This window comes from Lactuca serriola, chromosome 4, assembly GCF_051521515.1.
Source record: "Lactuca serriola cultivar US96UC23 chromosome 4, Lser_US96UC23_V15, whole genome shotgun sequence".
Lineage (NCBI taxonomy): Eukaryota > Viridiplantae > Streptophyta > Magnoliopsida > Asterales > Asteraceae > Lactuca > Lactuca serriola.
In genome coordinates this window covers 154,515,225-154,531,632 of record NC_136411.1, presented here as the reverse complement: position 1 = coordinate 154,531,632, position 16,408 = coordinate 154,515,225, and the positions used below count along the sequence as shown (strand labels likewise).

The following is a 16,408-nucleotide window of genomic DNA, read 5'->3' as shown; positions in this document are numbered from 1 at the left end:
CAGATATGTAAAATAATATATTTTTTAAATAGGTATGATATGGTTTTTGTTCGTTCACTGGCATTGATAACCACAAAAAATGTTTAACATTTGGTGCTGGACTTTTAAGTAAAGAAGACGGAGTTTCTTATGAATGGTTGCTTAGAGATTTTTTGAAAGCTTTTAGAAAACAACCTCAATTGGTTATATCTGACCAAGATCTAGCTTTGAAGAAAGCTATTGATACCGTTTTCCCGTTGGCACATCATAAGTTATGTATGTGGCATATTACTAAGAAGTTGCCAAATAAGGTATGCACATAAAGACTATTATCCTTACTTTGTTGTCATGGATATATTACGATTTAACTCAATTCTAACAGAATCAATTTCTTTACAAGATACTTTACTCATTCTCTTTAAATATACATTTATACAGATTTTATCAATTGAAGATGCAACCACCAATCAAAAATTCTGCAAGCGTTTTCACTCTATAATTTGGAATTCTAAGATGGAACCACATGACTTCGAAAATGTATGGCACACGATGTTAGAGGAGTTTAAAATTACAAATAACATTTGGATGAATACCATGTATGGTTTGTGAAGATATTGGATTCCTACATTTTTCAAGCACATTCCAATGTTTGGTCTTATGCAAACTACATCACTGTCTGAAAGTCAGAATTGGTCATTCCAAACAACTACATTAACCGGTTCTTTATCTTATCATGTTTATGATGACATTTGATTTAGTCATGGAACGACAAAGACATAATCAAATTCTCAATTATTTTAATACTGCCACAACTTTTCCTAAATTCATTACCCGTAGTGATTTTAATGATTTTAATATTGCTTGTTTTTGTTCCGGTGACATGCCCCTAACAACTGCAGTGATGTTATCACATTTCATTATGGTTGACAAATTTCTTAATCCAGGTGGGTATTCCTTAGTTGTTTTTCTAACATGATCTTCTTTTTCCTCTTTCACAGATTCATCAATTCCCTTATTCTTTAGAATTGGAACTTTCTCATGCGTTCTCTTTGATCTTATCTGCCTTTCAAAAAGTAGTACATTTAGAGGTTTAGGACTTTTCTTTTCTGCAACTGGTTTATCAAGTTTTTTCTTTGATCTTCTTTCTCGTTTTATGTGTTGTTCTTCTTCTTGTACTTGTTCTGCTATAATACATAACAAATATAAGAATGTATAGTAACATGTATTAAGTGATGACATAAAACACAAGACTAGCACTTATTATTATTCCATCAGAATATAACATAAACTACCAAATTACCATGCCTTCTATTCAGATTCTTAATTTATTCTTCTAGAATAAATCACCACCATAATACAAATAGGCACATTTTTGTATTCCACTCCTACATTCTGAACATTGAAATGCATATATTCATACATATATTCATATTCTATTATAATATATTACATATGCAATGTATCAATTAACAAAACCATGGTGCTCAAAGTCATAGACATTTTCATTTATTGAACTGTTTAATTTATTCTACTGGAATATTTACCAAACAAATAACAACAACCAACTTTCTAAATCCCCCTTTTACACACTGAACATTGACATACATGTATTCATACACATGTTCATGTTCTATTAGAACATATTACATATGCACTTTATCAATAAACAAAAACTATACATTTACTATTATTAGAGTTTCAGTAACCAAGTACACACATCATATACACATTATAGAAACTATACCAGTAGAAAAAAAAAACAAATTCCACAAGAATCTCAGACATTACAACTTAAAGAATCAAATCAACAATACATTTCTATACTTTCACCCATATGATACCATACATTCTACTAGAATAATAACAATTGCTAATATTCTACACACCAAACACATAACATTGAATTCATGTATTCTATACATTTTACAATTGAGATTGAAATAGATGTATGTATATACATATGCATATTCTACTAGAATATATTACATATTCAATATATATCAATCAACAAAACAAACTTTAAATTTACCATTATTAGAATTTTAATGACCACACTATACACATAGTATACACATTAAAGAAACTAGAATAGTAGAAAAACAAAATTAAAAAGACATATTCCACCAGAATTTTAGTAATTACAACTCCAAATATATAATTAACAATCCATTAATATACTTACAATCCGATAGACATTAATATTCTAATAGAATTTTTCCACAAACTTCAATTCTATCAAAATTTAAAATCATGTTTCCACACATTTCTACGAAATCCATGATTAATTCTAATAAATTAAAAAACATTTTCACGTTCATAGAAATACACCATTCTAACTGAACAAAACCATCAAACTACTTATTCCAACTAGATTACTATCACTAACTTTATCCTACTACCGTTGAATACTCTACCCATCATGTATTATTAAGAAATTACATAATAATCACAAATTCTTTTTGAAAACGCAAATCATACCTACAAAAACGTCTCTAAATATACTTGTAACAGTTTACTACATTCTAAAAAAAACACAAAACAAACACATAAAACAAGAAATTCTTACCTTCTACTTCGGCAACGAAATCATCGACATCATCTTCAAGATTTAATAGCGTCTCCACTGTGTTCTTGAACTTGGACTTGAAGGAATTCGATCGTGTACTCCTCATTCTACAAGAATCAAGTTTACAGAAACGCTAAAATGTCGACTCCGTCTTCTAGGGTTCACTGTCAATATTTATATCCAAACCCTTTGACGAATCTTCCGATTCTAAAGAACGATTACACAAAATCAAAATATGCTTCAAACTCCGAAAGGTTTAGGTGTTTGGTTTTGATTCTGTGCGAAATGTTTGGTATTATCGGTGGAATCCGTTCCATAAATAAGACGGTTTCCTAATAAACCGTCGATGCTAAATACCATTTTACCCTTCCGTGCTCACTCATTTAATTTAAAATGTTTTTTTTTCCATTTAATTTTAAAAGAAAACCACTTCATTAATTTACCACAAATGATTGGCCTAGAATGTATAACACAAGCACACAATACTTAGCAAAAACATTATAACCTAACCATATATATATATATATATATATATATATATATATATATATATATATATATATATATATATATATATCAAGGTTGTAAAAATCGCTCGGCGGTAGCTCGGCGGTCAACTGGGGTCAAGAGATTAATCGGTTTGGCGGGGATTAATCGGAGGATTAATCGGGGACCATAAATTACTAATAAAACTATTTTAAAACTTAATATATCCTAAGAAAAAAATAGTATTTGAAAAATTAAAATTTTTAAATTTTGAATTTTTGAAATATTTGGTATAATATTTGAAATTTTGAATATTTAAAAATTTAAAATTTTGAAGTTTTGAAAATTTTGGTATAATATTTGAAAATTTGAAAATTTGAATTTTTTAAAATCTTCCCACCAAGGACCGCCGAGGACCGCCTAGCCCGAGTTTGACCGATATTGACCAATTTTCGCCTAGCACCCCTAATCGTAATCAGTTGCAGACCGCCTAGGCGCCGCCTAGTCCGATATTTACAACACTGATATATATATATATATATATATATAGAGAGAGAGAGAGAGAACTTTTATAAATTAAATAATTATAGTTCATTTTTTATTTTTTTTCAAAAAAAATAAGAGAAAACATCATAAATGGTCCCTGTGATAGTGAAATGACGAAAATGCCCTTTAGTTAACAGACAAAACTTAACGGAGTTAACGATAAGGACCAAAAGTCAAAAGTTTTGAAAGCACAGGGACTATCTATGATGTTTTTAAACCATGAGGACTAAACTTCAGATTTTGGTAAACCACAGGGACCATTTATGATGTTATATATATATATATATATATATATATATATATATATATATATATATATATATGTAAGACTTATGTATTATATGGGTTAATTAAAAAAATTAAATATGAAAGTCTAAATATTTAAAAACTTTGGATTTATAAGAAAATAAGAAAAATAATGAATTATTAAAATTGATTTTTTTATCTTTTAAATTTAAATAAACTTTAATTTGAGAATTTTGAAATAAGAAGGTAAGTCCATTAATGAAATTATTATTCATTTATTATTAAATTTATTATAATTATTACATTAAAGTATTATGTGAAATTTATTAAAATAAAAAAATTCATAAAATGACATGTGAAAACGAAATTAATTTAAAATAATCACAAAATGACATTTGACAAATTGAATAAAAATATGACGTATGTAAAAAAAAACATAACTCAGTTATAGCCAGGGGGCCATGGCCCCCTTGCTTTTTTGGGTTCTAAGTTCCAACCTATTAGTCTATTTGCAACTCGTTAGCAAACTTGAATTTGATGAGTAGGCCTATCATATTTCAAAGTTGAGTATTATTTATTTATTTCATTAAAGCAAAATCGGGCCTACCGAGTGCATTCTCCTTTTTTAAGACTATAATTTCAGTTTTTTTATTTGCATTTATTCCCACGTTTTATAAATATTTTGATTATTCTTTTATGTTTAATTAAACATCTCAATCTCAATATAGTAATATATATAAATAAAATGGTAATACATAGAGAAAGCACTTGGTTAATACTAAACGTATACTTGAAAGCGTGTAAAAAATTCCCATTTAGTGAGATTTTGGAAAAAAAATAAGCTGCTTAGCTAAGGTAAGCTTACTCGACCAAGATAAAAATGATGATCAAAATTTTGTTTTGGTTTAGAATTGAGATTATAGACCTCCTCAATAATAATATTATAAAGCATTTTATTTTATTTAAATCGAAGAATAGTAGACTTGTAAGCCGAATCAAGATCACTATTCGAAAAGGTTCCATTTTGATGAGCGACATAAATATATTTCATACTAGTTGTTTTATTTAAAAAATTATATATATATATATATAGAAGTAGGTTCAATAGAAAATGAACAATTAGGGCAACATATGTTGGAACCAATGATCAGGTGACACGTGTCCATTTCTTTATTCATAAACAATCGAATATATATATATATATATATATATATATATATATATATATATATATATATATATATATATATATATATATTCGATTTATGACTTTTTAATGATTTTAATTCATGCGAGATCAATCACGTGAAGTGAATAACAATCCTCGACATCAATGATGTTTATATAGCTTATATTCTTTAATTTTATTCTATTTTCATTTCAAAATTAGAAAATTATGCGTGTCATTTGCAATCATTTAGATATTGCTAACAGAAAAGTTATTTGTATTTATTAACTTCTAAAGTGAGATGTATGTGTTGTACAATAATAAAAAACACAATGATCACAGACATAAGAAATTTAATTTACTTTCATAGTTTTCTAGCCTTTAAGCACACATCATCTTTAATGTAATATCTTTGTGATTTGGCGTTTTATTTGTAGGAGGTCTCAAATATTATTAATATGTTTTAACTAAAAAAACAATAATTGCAATATATTATGTTGCAAGAAAAATGTACTACTACATGATAACTGATAATTCTTGTTAAGACACAATTTTTTTTTGTCACCACCATGCAATGAGAATATTTAGTATTTAGAGAATTAATTGATGAATTTAATATTGTTTATGAATAAAACAGAAGCATAATAGCTGAAAAATGGTTAACGATTATGGCAATTAAAAGAAGGAAAAGACAATTATAAACCTTTGTAAACCACAAGTCATGTGTTTGCTTGTAGCAAAAGAAGGAAAAAAGGGCTCCACTTGACTGAGTCACACCTAGAGGCAGAGCTGTGGGCCTTCACTAACATGGTTGAGTGTCGGTGCTACAAAAAAGATCCGCATATACAATAGCCACAGCACTTGTCATTTGATATGAAAGATTAGGGTTTATCTTTCTTTATTCGTTTTTAATCATTGAACGTTTTAGGTATGGTTTTTCATTTACAGAAAAGACTATGATGATGATGATAGATGATACTCATAAATAATAACTGCGGTAGATTTCATTTGATCAAAATCTAGACTTCCAATCTCATCTCATCTCATCTCAACTACCCTGTCGGCATTTGGGATTTTGTATATTTAATCTCTGATACAAAAGATACCATTTGGAATACAATATCAATATATTATAGCCAAGAAGCACCTCTCTCTTCTCTCTCCGTCTTTATCTTTTGGGGTTTGGGCGTTGTGGTCTATATTATAAGAGGTATTCTTTTAGTCTTGCACAAGCACTGCAAGCAGAAGCAAGCTCCATTTTCATGGTGGCTGCATTAGTATTAGAACTAGAATTAGAATAAATATTACAGCAGAAGCCAAAAGAAGTGGATCTGAGGCAAAATGGGGATAGATCCGAGGCAGATCGTCGCAGGGGTGCTTACAGTCACCATGTTTCTAATGCTTGGTAACATGATTAAGCGCGATCACTTTGATGCTCCCATTTCTCACCATGTATGCTTCTTTCTTTCACTCTTGCTTTTGCCTATACACTGTTTTCACATTCGTAATCGACCATTGAATCCATTCATTATACATTCTGATCCATTTATTTGCTAATTCGCTTCACTATATCTCTAACATCCTTCTGCTATTAGATCTAAAAAGTTCAGATTCTAGTGTACTCCTTTTCTCATTCATGATAATTGAGGAGATTGTCTTTTTGTTATAGGTGAACCACGCAGGATCGACTCAACATTTTGATGACAATAATGATTCGGAGCAGAGCTTTGCACTTAGCAATGGTGGCGATGGCCCTTGGAAGGAGGAATCCGGTGGACTCAAGCGTTGTTGGTCTAAGCCAGACTCAGGTCAGTACAGAACAGACTATAACTAATTCAAACTTATGTTAACTTCGTGTCTGTTTATAACTTTCCTTCAAATTATGCAGAAGAGGTAGAAGAATCCAAAGGATTTGTCACTTTCTCCTTAACCAATGGACCTGAATATCATGTCTCCCAGGTATGTTGAGTTGACTTCATCTTGTTTCTTTCCCTCCTTTCTGGATCTCCATCTGGTCTAATGTTTGACCATGGCGGATTGTCAAACTCAGATTGCTGATGCAGTGGTAGTCGCAAGATACCTAAAGGCAAATCTTGTAGTTCCAGACATTAGAGGAAGTGAACCTGGTGATTGGAGGTTACTCATTTACTCTTCATATTCTCATATTCCACTTACCATTTAAAGGTAGCATTTTTGTTGTTATTAAGTATTAACTCACTGACTTGATGCATCTTCCAGAAACTTTGGAGACATTTATGACATTGAGAAGTTTGTAAATAGCCTGGATGGAGTGGTGAAAGTAGTGAAAACCCAACCTTCAGAGTTATCATCAAAGAATCTTGCTGTTCTAAGGGTTCCTAATCGAGTCACAGAAGACTACATTGCAGAAAACATTGAACCTGCTTTTAGAAGCAAAGGCAATGTAAGGATAGCAACATACTTCCCTTCTGTGAACATGAAAAAGTCGAAAATCCAACAAGACAACTCAATCGGATGCTTGGCCACATATGGAACACTTGAGCTTCAACCAGATGTTCAGGAAGTGGTTGACTCAATGGTTGACCGACTTAAAACCCTAAGTCGCAAATCAGATGGACAATTTGTAGCAGTTGACTTGAGGCTTGACATGTTAGACCACAAGGGTTGTCAAGGAAATAGTGCTGGATCAAAGAAATGTTATAGTCCACAAGAGATTGCATTGTTTTTAAGAAAACTTGGTTTTGATAAAGATACTGCTGTATATCTGACTCAATCAAGATGGGATAGCAGCCTTGATGCTTTAAAAGACCTCTTCCCCAAATCTTACACAAAGGTAAGATCATTTGAATTTCTTGATTTGATTTGAATTAGAATTGGGTGATTGATTGATTTGATATTTCAGGAGGGAATAATGCCAATGGACAAGAAGTCAAAGTTTCTTGAATCAGAATATGAGAAGGTGATTGACTTCTACATATGTTCACAGAGTGATGTATTTGTTCCAGCAATTTCAGGTTTGTTTTATGCAAATGTTGCTGGAAAAAGAATAGCAACAGGAAAGACTCAAATACTTGTTCCTGCAAATATTCCTCCAGCTTCTTCTGCTTCTGTTGCCAATTATGTCTCACGTTATGTTTCAAAGAAGAATCACATGGCCTATTCATGTTTCTGCTAGTTTGATTTTTTTTTTCTTCTTCTTCTTCTTAAAATATAGTGTTCAAATGTGATTGTCTTCAATTTATGTAATGTAACTATAACTATCTTTTTTTTTTGTTACATTCAAACACTTTTTTGTGTGTGCAAGTGTTTTCACACCTTTGTATTTCTTTTTTCTCCTTGATATTAAAATTTATCGCCTAGTGTTCTTTAACATAATTGTTTCTACATGAAGAAATGAATTAAAATAAAATGAATGAAATTCAGCGGTTACGAGAAGCAATGCAGTGTTGATATGGTTTGCTGAAGACTCTTGCCAATGGAGTCTCTGGAACTGGAATCAGTTTTCCAGCAATTGCAAGAGGCCAACTGTAAGATCATAATAAGTAATCATCAATAATGTTAATTATATCTACTTCTTTATTCAACCATGTTAATGATTAATAAAAAAAACAGAACTAACCTGAAAATTCCAATACCAATAGAGAGAATCCATAGATTCAAGCTAAGTCTAACTGTTGATGTGAACTTTCCTAGGAACTGAATAATCATGACCTGTTTTGTTTGCAACAACAATTACCATACTCAAAATTCTGCACTTGTATATGTAAATATAATTCACAATTACCTGAAGAATGAAGGTTGTTCCTACTATGCCCATAAAAAGATAATTTTTAGTCACTCCAGAAAATACATTCATTTCATCTGGTTTTCGAGCATTGAACTCGTTGAAAATCTGTAATTACAAACCGGATGTGGACATTAACAGCTAATCTAAATGGAATACACAAGAGTAATAAATGAAGTGAGCTGTACTATTTATTTAGTCATTTAAAGGAGAGAGCTGTCACATGGTCCAAGTGCTTTTAAGAAAATATCAGCCATTTTTTTTGGTAAATCATAGTCACTGAGATTTTGTTAAAATTAAAAGTGAATGCCCTACATCCACATAAATGGCAAGAGAAAAGATGGAGTGGACTCCATTCCTCTAAAAGGGATCAATTCTTTGGTTTTAAAGTGTCCTGGTCAAATATACTTTTAATTTCTTTCTTCTCTTACGTTAGAGTGTAGATATGTGAGTCAAACCTTTGGAGACCAAGTGTAATTGGGGTTGGTTTTAATGATTGTAATAATTTGTCATATAATGAAATTTTCTCTATAGGCCTTGGAATTTTTCTCAGGTTTTGGAGTTTTCCACGTATATTTTGTGTTCAAATTTCCTTATTTTATTTTTCATGGTCATGGTCGGGTTGTTGGGAATCTTTGAGCTCATTTCCTAACAACAACCAAAATGAAGGACAGGAGCACAAGGATTCTCATGTTCTATAATACTTCTAAATCTTAAAGTTGGATAAATCATAAATGCCTTACTTGACATAGGACAAATCCATTGAATATCAAAGTATTCTTCACAGCATTTCCATGTTCATTGTTCTTTAAGTTAAGAATGGCAAGACCACGGAAGTTGAAGACAAGAAGAACTGCAACTTGATATAAAGCCTGTCAAATCCATGACATTTTCATCATTGTAATGAAGAATGAGGATCATAATATCAAAATGGTAGATATTGTGATAATTGTACCTGTATAATCAAGTTCCTCCACATGATATTCGTCACAAGAGGTTCCCTGAGGAAAAAAAGAGAGTCAACTTCATGTATGTATGTATGTATGTATGTATGTATGTATGTATGTAAGAATACCTTCGGCCAACAGGAGATCTATGCATAAGATGATCAGTTGGAGGTTCAGTGGCCAATGCCAAAGCTCCAAGGGTGTCCATGATGAGATTAACCCAAAGAAGCTGCACAGTGTTCAAAGGTACATCTCCAGAAGAAATTGCTGCCACAACATTTATCACAAGTGCTGCAACATTAACTGTAAGCTGGAACTGGATAAATTTCTGAATATTTGCATAAACAGACCGGCCCCACCGAACAACCTATATATGAAACATAATAATCAACACAAAAGTTCAAACAAGAAATTCAAACTTTTGCACATACCTTCACAACTGAAGCAAAATTATCATCCAAAATGATGATGTCGGAGCTTTCTTTTGCAACCTCAGTTCCTTGAATGCCCATGGCAAGACCTATATCAGCCTGACGTATATATATACAAAACAAAAAAGGTAAATAAATATATAAAAAAAAACAAGATAAATTATTAAATTTAAACCTCATGAAGTGCAGGGGCATCATTTGTTCCATCTCCAGTAACAGCAACAACTTCCCCAAGCTTACGAAGTGTTTGCACAAGTAATAGTTTATCACTAGGGGAAGATCTTCCCATCACCTATATATATATATATATATATATATATATATATATATATATATAATAGTAATAAATCCACATACATATATCAAAATTCACCACTTTAATCATTGATTATTATTATAACAAGTATCAAAATCTTAGAACACACCGATATATGCTTGGAAGTATATTCTCTTTCTTTCTCTGAATACTCACGAAATGTCTTTCCTTCAATAACATTTGGCTCTGTTGCATCTTCACCTGAATCAAGTATTCCACACTCCATGGCAATTGCTTTTGCTGTTTGAATATTATCCCCAGTCACCATCCGAACCTATAATTAATACATTATACATATATAATTTCTACAGATAAATCACTTGTTTTTTTTTCATTCTTATTTAGAAACATTAAATATATGTAAGAAACCAAAACCTAACCTTCACACCAGCATCTGTACATAATTTTACTGCATTTCTTACACCTACTCGAGGAGGATCCTGCACAAGATAAACTCAGTAAAAATAATACAAAAAATATTGGTTTAATTTTGTAAACAGTGAAGATATGATGGGTACCTTTATACCCACAATAGAAAGTAGAACAAGATCATCTTCAGGTAAATTCCATTCTGCTAGCTGTTCTTCATCCACAGGAACACCATCTACATGATAGTTTCTGTAAGCAATTGCAACACACCTCAAGCTTCTTGCAGCCATCTCCTCAATAGCTTTTTTAAAATATTCCTGTAAAAATTATACCTCAAAATATGTGTTGTAAAGAATTACGTAAATATAGTCAACTACAAGGACTTCACTAATTACTCACCATATCATTGTCAATGGACTGCAAGGAACCATCTGTGTCAACATATTCTTTGCATGAAGCCAATACTATTTCAGCTGCTCCCTTCCAATGTATACGAACTTGAGAGTCCCCCTGTGTTGTTGATCATAAATCATAAGAAAATAAATTTATTTTTGAACTCTAATTAAACAAAATCACTCACCCCTTGTAATACAACGCCACCTCGTTTTTTTATTGAGTTAAAAGGAGAGACGTGTAGGAGGGTGGATTGATTTCTGACAACATCAAAGTTCATCCCAATCTGCAATGTGAAGTCATTTTTCATTTATATAAACTTAAAACACACACTCACACACAGAGATAAAACTTAATAGAAAACATGCAAATAGAACCTTGACACCCCAATGGAGGATAGCCTTTTCTGTTGGAGACCCAGAAACTTCTATACATGCACCATCCTATCAACAAAGAAATGATAATATTATATTAATATTAATAAATAAATAAAAGAGCTAGCTACACAAACAAATGACAAGATTTACAGTACCTTAGAGGAGAAAACACTGCCAGCTGTATTCTGTGCAATTCCCTCATTTAACAAAGAGGAAACAGTCGAATGATATTGCAAGCCATCTTCAGGAGGATCAATTTTCTTTTGTCCCACATATGCCTCAACTACAGTCATCTGTGACATGTGACATGTAACATTTACTTTTAAATAATCATATAAACATTAGGACTAATTATGTTAAATAACATTTAAAAAAAAACTAATTAACCTGATTTAGTGTTAATGTTCCAGTTTTATCACTGCAGATAGTAGTTGCAGACCCCATAGTTTCACAAGCTGAGAGTCTACGCACCAATGCCTTATCTGCCATCATCTTCTTCATCGAGTATGCTAACCTGTAAATTCAAGAAAATTTAAATCAAAATCCAAAATTAACTTATTTGTAAAATTAATTACACACTCACGTCAGTGTTACAGCCAATGGAAGCCCTTCAGGAACTGCAACAACCACAATGGTGACCTAAATGCTTCAGCCATTAGTTAAGAACACAAAAGGATCCGAGATAATCTACATATATAGATAGATGCATAAGAAACTTACTGCAGCAGTGAAAATTTTTATGGCATCATCAACTGCTTCACTAACACTGGTCTTTCCATGGACAAACTGGATAGTTCCATCAGGGTTTCTTGAGTTACCAGTGAAAAACCTGAACAACAGCTTTCAATAATTAGAAAAAAACTAAAAGAAAAAGTATATATATAGTCACAATCACAAAATATAAGAAAATAGATTTTAATTACCTAAACAAAAGGACACCAAGTACAAGTAATGCTACTGCAAGCCCAACTATACCTATAAATGTTGCAACACCATTCAAGCGTACCTATCAACCATCATTATTCATTCGTATCTGACTTCATTGATGGAATATAAATTATATAATACAAATAGTGATAAGATAAAATGAGATATATATATATTTAAACCTGTAATGGAGTTTCTTCACCAGTGTCTTCTGAAATGCTTGCCATTAACAATCCCCATTCTGTATTTATGCCCACACCAGTTACCATCATGGTTCCAGCACCATCTGCCACCTTGCAGCCAGACATCAGAAATGGTGTTTTTTGGTCCTTGTGTGCCTAAAAAGTGAGATGAAATGTAAGAAAGATTTGAATTTATTATTTTTTTTTATTTAAAAAGGAGGTCTAACCAGCTTACAATCTTGCTTTCCCCAGTCATGCTGGATTCATCAATGGCTAGTGAGTGACCTTTTATTAGGAGACCATCAGCAGGGACCTGTAAGAAACATGGAAATTCAACAATTAATAAAGAGTCAAACAAGTCAAAAGTATCTTAAAAACTTTATGAAATTTTATTAGCCTACCTGATCACCTATTTTTAGAGGTATTACATCACCGACAACTATATCATATATTGAAATCTTCTCTCTTCTTCCATCTCTAGTTATCTGCTTGAATTTGCATATGTTAAGAAGACAACTAAAGGTAGAATAATACTAATAATAATATCTCACTCATTAACGTAACACACAAACCTCTATCTGTATATTTCTCTTTTCCTCATTTAGATTCTGAAACTGCAGGGATTGTCTATAATCACTGGTTGCTATTATAGTTTACAGAAACAACAATATATGTGAGAAAGTACATTTTAGATATCATAACCAATGCAAAAAAAAAAAAAAAAAAAAAAAAAACTGCCTCACCTGTCACAAAAATAACCAAAAGAACAGCAAATGTGATGCTTCCTCCATCATACCATCCTTCTTCAATACCCTACAGAAGGAAATTACAACAACTCTTCAAATAAAAACTGAAACAAATAGGAGTCATAATGATCACAAACTCCTGAATGATTATATCTATGAGAAAGTATTATTTCAAACTTGCCTCTGTCTTTATTCCTAGCACCAGTGATGCTGCAGCAGCTACTATCAATATAATAAGTGTCAAATCTTGCCAAGCTTCCCAGAGAAACATCTGTGGTCAACATAATTAACATAGCCATGGTCAGCTGCAGCTGTAAATAAAAGCAAAGAAGAAATATTTTTTGTAGATAGAGATATAACATACAAAGAAGCTTCTTCCTTTTTTCACAGGATAAGTATTAGATCCAAAGGCATTTCTCCTGTTTCTTAATTCATCTTCATCTCTTTGTACTCCTCTGTCCAGATTGATTTTCAACATCTCAGATAACCCTTGGACCTGAAAATATATATAAGTATAGATATAAAAAAGAGGTTTTTAATATTGATAGTGAAGGAAAAATATATTTGATAAGTAAGTAAGTAAGTAACTTGCCCCTCCATATTGATGAAGAGAAGTTAGATTATGGTCCCTGGTCATGGAAACAAGTTGCTCGAGTGAAATCCCATAACGACAACTTGGAGATGCAGGAATCACAGTGGGCCCAAGCACTACATATATATGAAGGGGAAATAGAGTGAAATTAATTATATATAGAATGTAGCTAGGTCGACATAAGAAGGGATTATATTTATATCAGAAGGGAAGTTGAGGGACCAAATACCAACTGCTTGTTCTCCAGCCAATTTGAATAGCAATGCAGCCTAACAGAAGGTGATCAGATGTTAACTAAGAGGTGATATATATAACCAAACTTGGGATTGGGAAGGTATATATATATTTACAAAATTATGGACAAGATTACCCTTATGACTTGAGCATGTGACCTGATCATCCTTCTCCTTTTTTCCTGCTCTTCGTTCTTTCTCAAGTCCAATGTGTATCGGAAGCGACGTGAAGCATTAAGCACAAGGGCAGCTTGCTGTATATATAGGACAATAAATTACAATGAGTTCAAAATCCCACTTCAATTACTAAACCTATATCAGTAGTTGTAATCTAAGTATTTCAGTATATCACTCCACATTGATCTGAATACTCACACTCTCACGATCACATGTACATCACTTTCAGATCCAAAAAGGAAAGATAACTAGATTAGATGTTATTAAGTTGTTACGGATGATAAAAAAAAAGTATGACCTTTCAAGAGGTAAATAAACTCAAATCGCAACACAGTAGATAGGAACGATTAAGATATGTATATGTTAGGTAAATATTTTGTCAGTTTGTCTTAAGATTGTGGTTGCATGTGCATCGTTTTGAAGTGAGGATATGATATATATCCCGATCACCAATGGAACACAAAATGTAATCTTTTTTAAGATGAATGACGATTGGAAAAAGCTTAATTACGTACGTACCCTCCAGCGTCTGAGAGACTCAGTGGACGCATTCTTGGTGGTGGTGATGTCGAAAGGATCGTCAAAATCGTCATCGGGGGCGTTGATAGGAGGAAGAACGCCAGTTTCGATGTCGGGAGGAGGAGTGTTGGATGAAGAAGAGGCGTTGGTTCCGGTTGTAGTCATTGATATCTATCTGATGATAATGCGAGTGTAGGTTGGCTTTTGAAAAACACAGAAACACAGTGATGTGATGTAGATAGAGGTAGAGAGCAAAGGAGATGATTCTGAGAAGTGATGATGGGTTATGATGAGAGTGATATGGAAAAAAGAAAGTAAGGAGAGGACAACCGCCATCTTAGCGGCTTTTTGTGTTTTCTACTTATTACGCGTTACTAATAATAGTTAGTTTACAGTGTGTGTGTGTGTGCTCTTGCTGTACACTGTCAAACAAAACCACGTGGCACCTTATAACCACCTCATACTCATATCAGTTCAAATCAAATGTCCAAAAATTCGTTTATAGCAAACCCAATACTCAAATAAGTACACCCATTCATGTCGTCTTGTTTCTTTTTTAAAAATGCGAAGTATGTTTGATTTATTAATTATCTTTCAAACATAGTGACAAAATCTGCAAGATGGAGCTCAATTAAAACAAAATTCAAGTGATATTAATCCATTAATTTTGTTAGTTTGTGGAAATACCCGCTAGGATTAGCGAGGTATTGCTTTGGTATAAATAATATATCGATTTACATAATGGACACTATGCTATACAAGATGTATCAAAACAAAAATAGAATACAAATACTTGATACAACCATGAGTTTTAGAGGTTCCCGAATGTTTTAGGGTGTGTTTGGTTGTGGAAAACTGTTTTCATTTTCTATGAAAATGTTTTCAGAAAATAGGGTTGAGTTTTCATTTCCACTTTTCAATGAAAACACGTTTGGTTAGAACGGGTTGAGTTTTCATTTTCCATCTTAGAAATTTGGAAAACTGTAAAAATCACTTTTCTAATTTACATACAATTTGGAAAACTAAAAATTTTCATTTTATTAGAAAACTTTGGAAAACTGAACGAACCAAACGCGTTTTCAAAATTTCTGTTTTTCTTGGAAATTTTTCCTAGAAAAATGGAAAATTTTCCATAACCAAACGCACCCTTAACTATTCTGAAAAGTCTAGAAATAATTGTGTAGTCCCTTAGTAAATATATTTGCAAACCGGTGTGTGGATGGAACATGCAAGCAAATGCCCAAGTGCAACAATATGTCCAATAAAATGTAAATTTATTTTCACATTCTTTGGTTCTTTGGTTTTAAACTGGGTTAGATGCAAGGTATATGACACCGATATTATCACAATACAAACTGTGGTACGAGATAAAGGACAAGATGGATTGAGTAAGAGGTTGCATAGCCATTCAACTTCAACGACATTTGCTACTCCTAGTACTACTA

General features: G+C 32.1%; 2 protein-coding genes and 1 long non-coding RNA gene across 3 annotated transcripts in view; 2 read left to right on the top strand and 1 right to left on the bottom strand.

Moving 5' to 3' along the window:
* The window catches only part of LOC145100401 (uncharacterized), a 106,042-nt gene that overhangs the window by 26,992 nt on the left and 62,642 nt on the right, over positions 1–16,408 (top strand). The gene's annotated exons all lie outside the window — the stretch shown is intronic.
* Positions 5,870–8,266, top strand: LOC145102788 (protein MANNAN SYNTHESIS-RELATED 2-like). Its single transcript, XM_079040261.1, has 6 exons — positions 5,870–6,443; positions 6,661–6,799; positions 6,880–6,950; positions 7,042–7,127; positions 7,230–7,803; positions 7,873–8,266. Exons 1-6 carry the CDS (start codon positions 6,333–6,335, stop codon positions 8,143–8,145), a joined length of 1,254 nt encoding a protein of 417 aa, XP_078896387.1. The 5' UTR covers positions 5,870–6,332; the 3' UTR covers positions 8,146–8,266.
* ACA9 (autoinhibited Ca(2+)-ATPase 9) lies at positions 8,146–15,233 on the bottom strand. Its single transcript, XM_079040262.1, has 30 exons — positions 14,964–15,233; positions 14,405–14,521; positions 14,264–14,303; positions 14,035–14,150; positions 13,807–13,938; positions 13,624–13,713; positions 13,440–13,509; positions 13,269–13,339; positions 13,098–13,181; positions 12,932–13,009; positions 12,697–12,852; positions 12,511–12,593; positions 12,308–12,416; positions 12,171–12,226; positions 11,975–12,101; positions 11,743–11,880; positions 11,588–11,653; positions 11,398–11,496; positions 11,217–11,327; positions 10,967–11,134; positions 10,829–10,888; positions 10,558–10,722; positions 10,308–10,424; positions 10,133–10,231; positions 9,830–10,068; positions 9,710–9,755; positions 9,498–9,626; positions 8,755–8,862; positions 8,590–8,681; positions 8,146–8,495 (listed from the first exon to the last, which is right to left on the bottom strand). The coding sequence occupies exons 1-30, from the start codon at positions 15,126–15,128 to the stop codon at positions 8,390–8,392; spliced, it is 3,237 nt and encodes a 1,078-aa protein (XP_078896388.1). The 5' UTR covers positions 15,129–15,233; the 3' UTR covers positions 8,146–8,389.

Bases quoted from the DNA above. Each gene is read 5' to 3' on its own strand.
- LOC145102788 (XM_079040261.1), top strand. From the start codon at position 6,333: ATGGGGATAGATCCGAGGCAGATCGTCGCAGGGGTGCTTACAGTCACC. The intron at 6,951-7,041 runs GTATGTTGAGTT...TGTCAAACTCAG, and splicing joins CTGAATATCATGTCTCCCAG to ATTGCTGATGCAGTGGTAGT. The intron at 7,128-7,229 runs GTTACTCATTTA...TGCATCTTCCAG, and splicing joins AGTGAACCTGGTGATTGGAG to AAACTTTGGAGACATTTATG.
- ACA9 (XM_079040262.1), bottom strand. From the start codon at position 15,128: ATGACTACAACCGGAACCAACGCCTCTTCTTCATCCAACACTCCTCCT. The intron at 14,522-14,963 runs GTACGTACGTAA...CTATATATACAG, and splicing joins AGTCTCTCAGACGCTGGAGG to CAAGCTGCCCTTGTGCTTAA. The intron at 13,340-13,439 runs GTGAGGCAGTTT...AAACTATAATAG, and splicing joins TTTGGTTATTTTTGTGACAG to CAACCAGTGATTATAGACAA.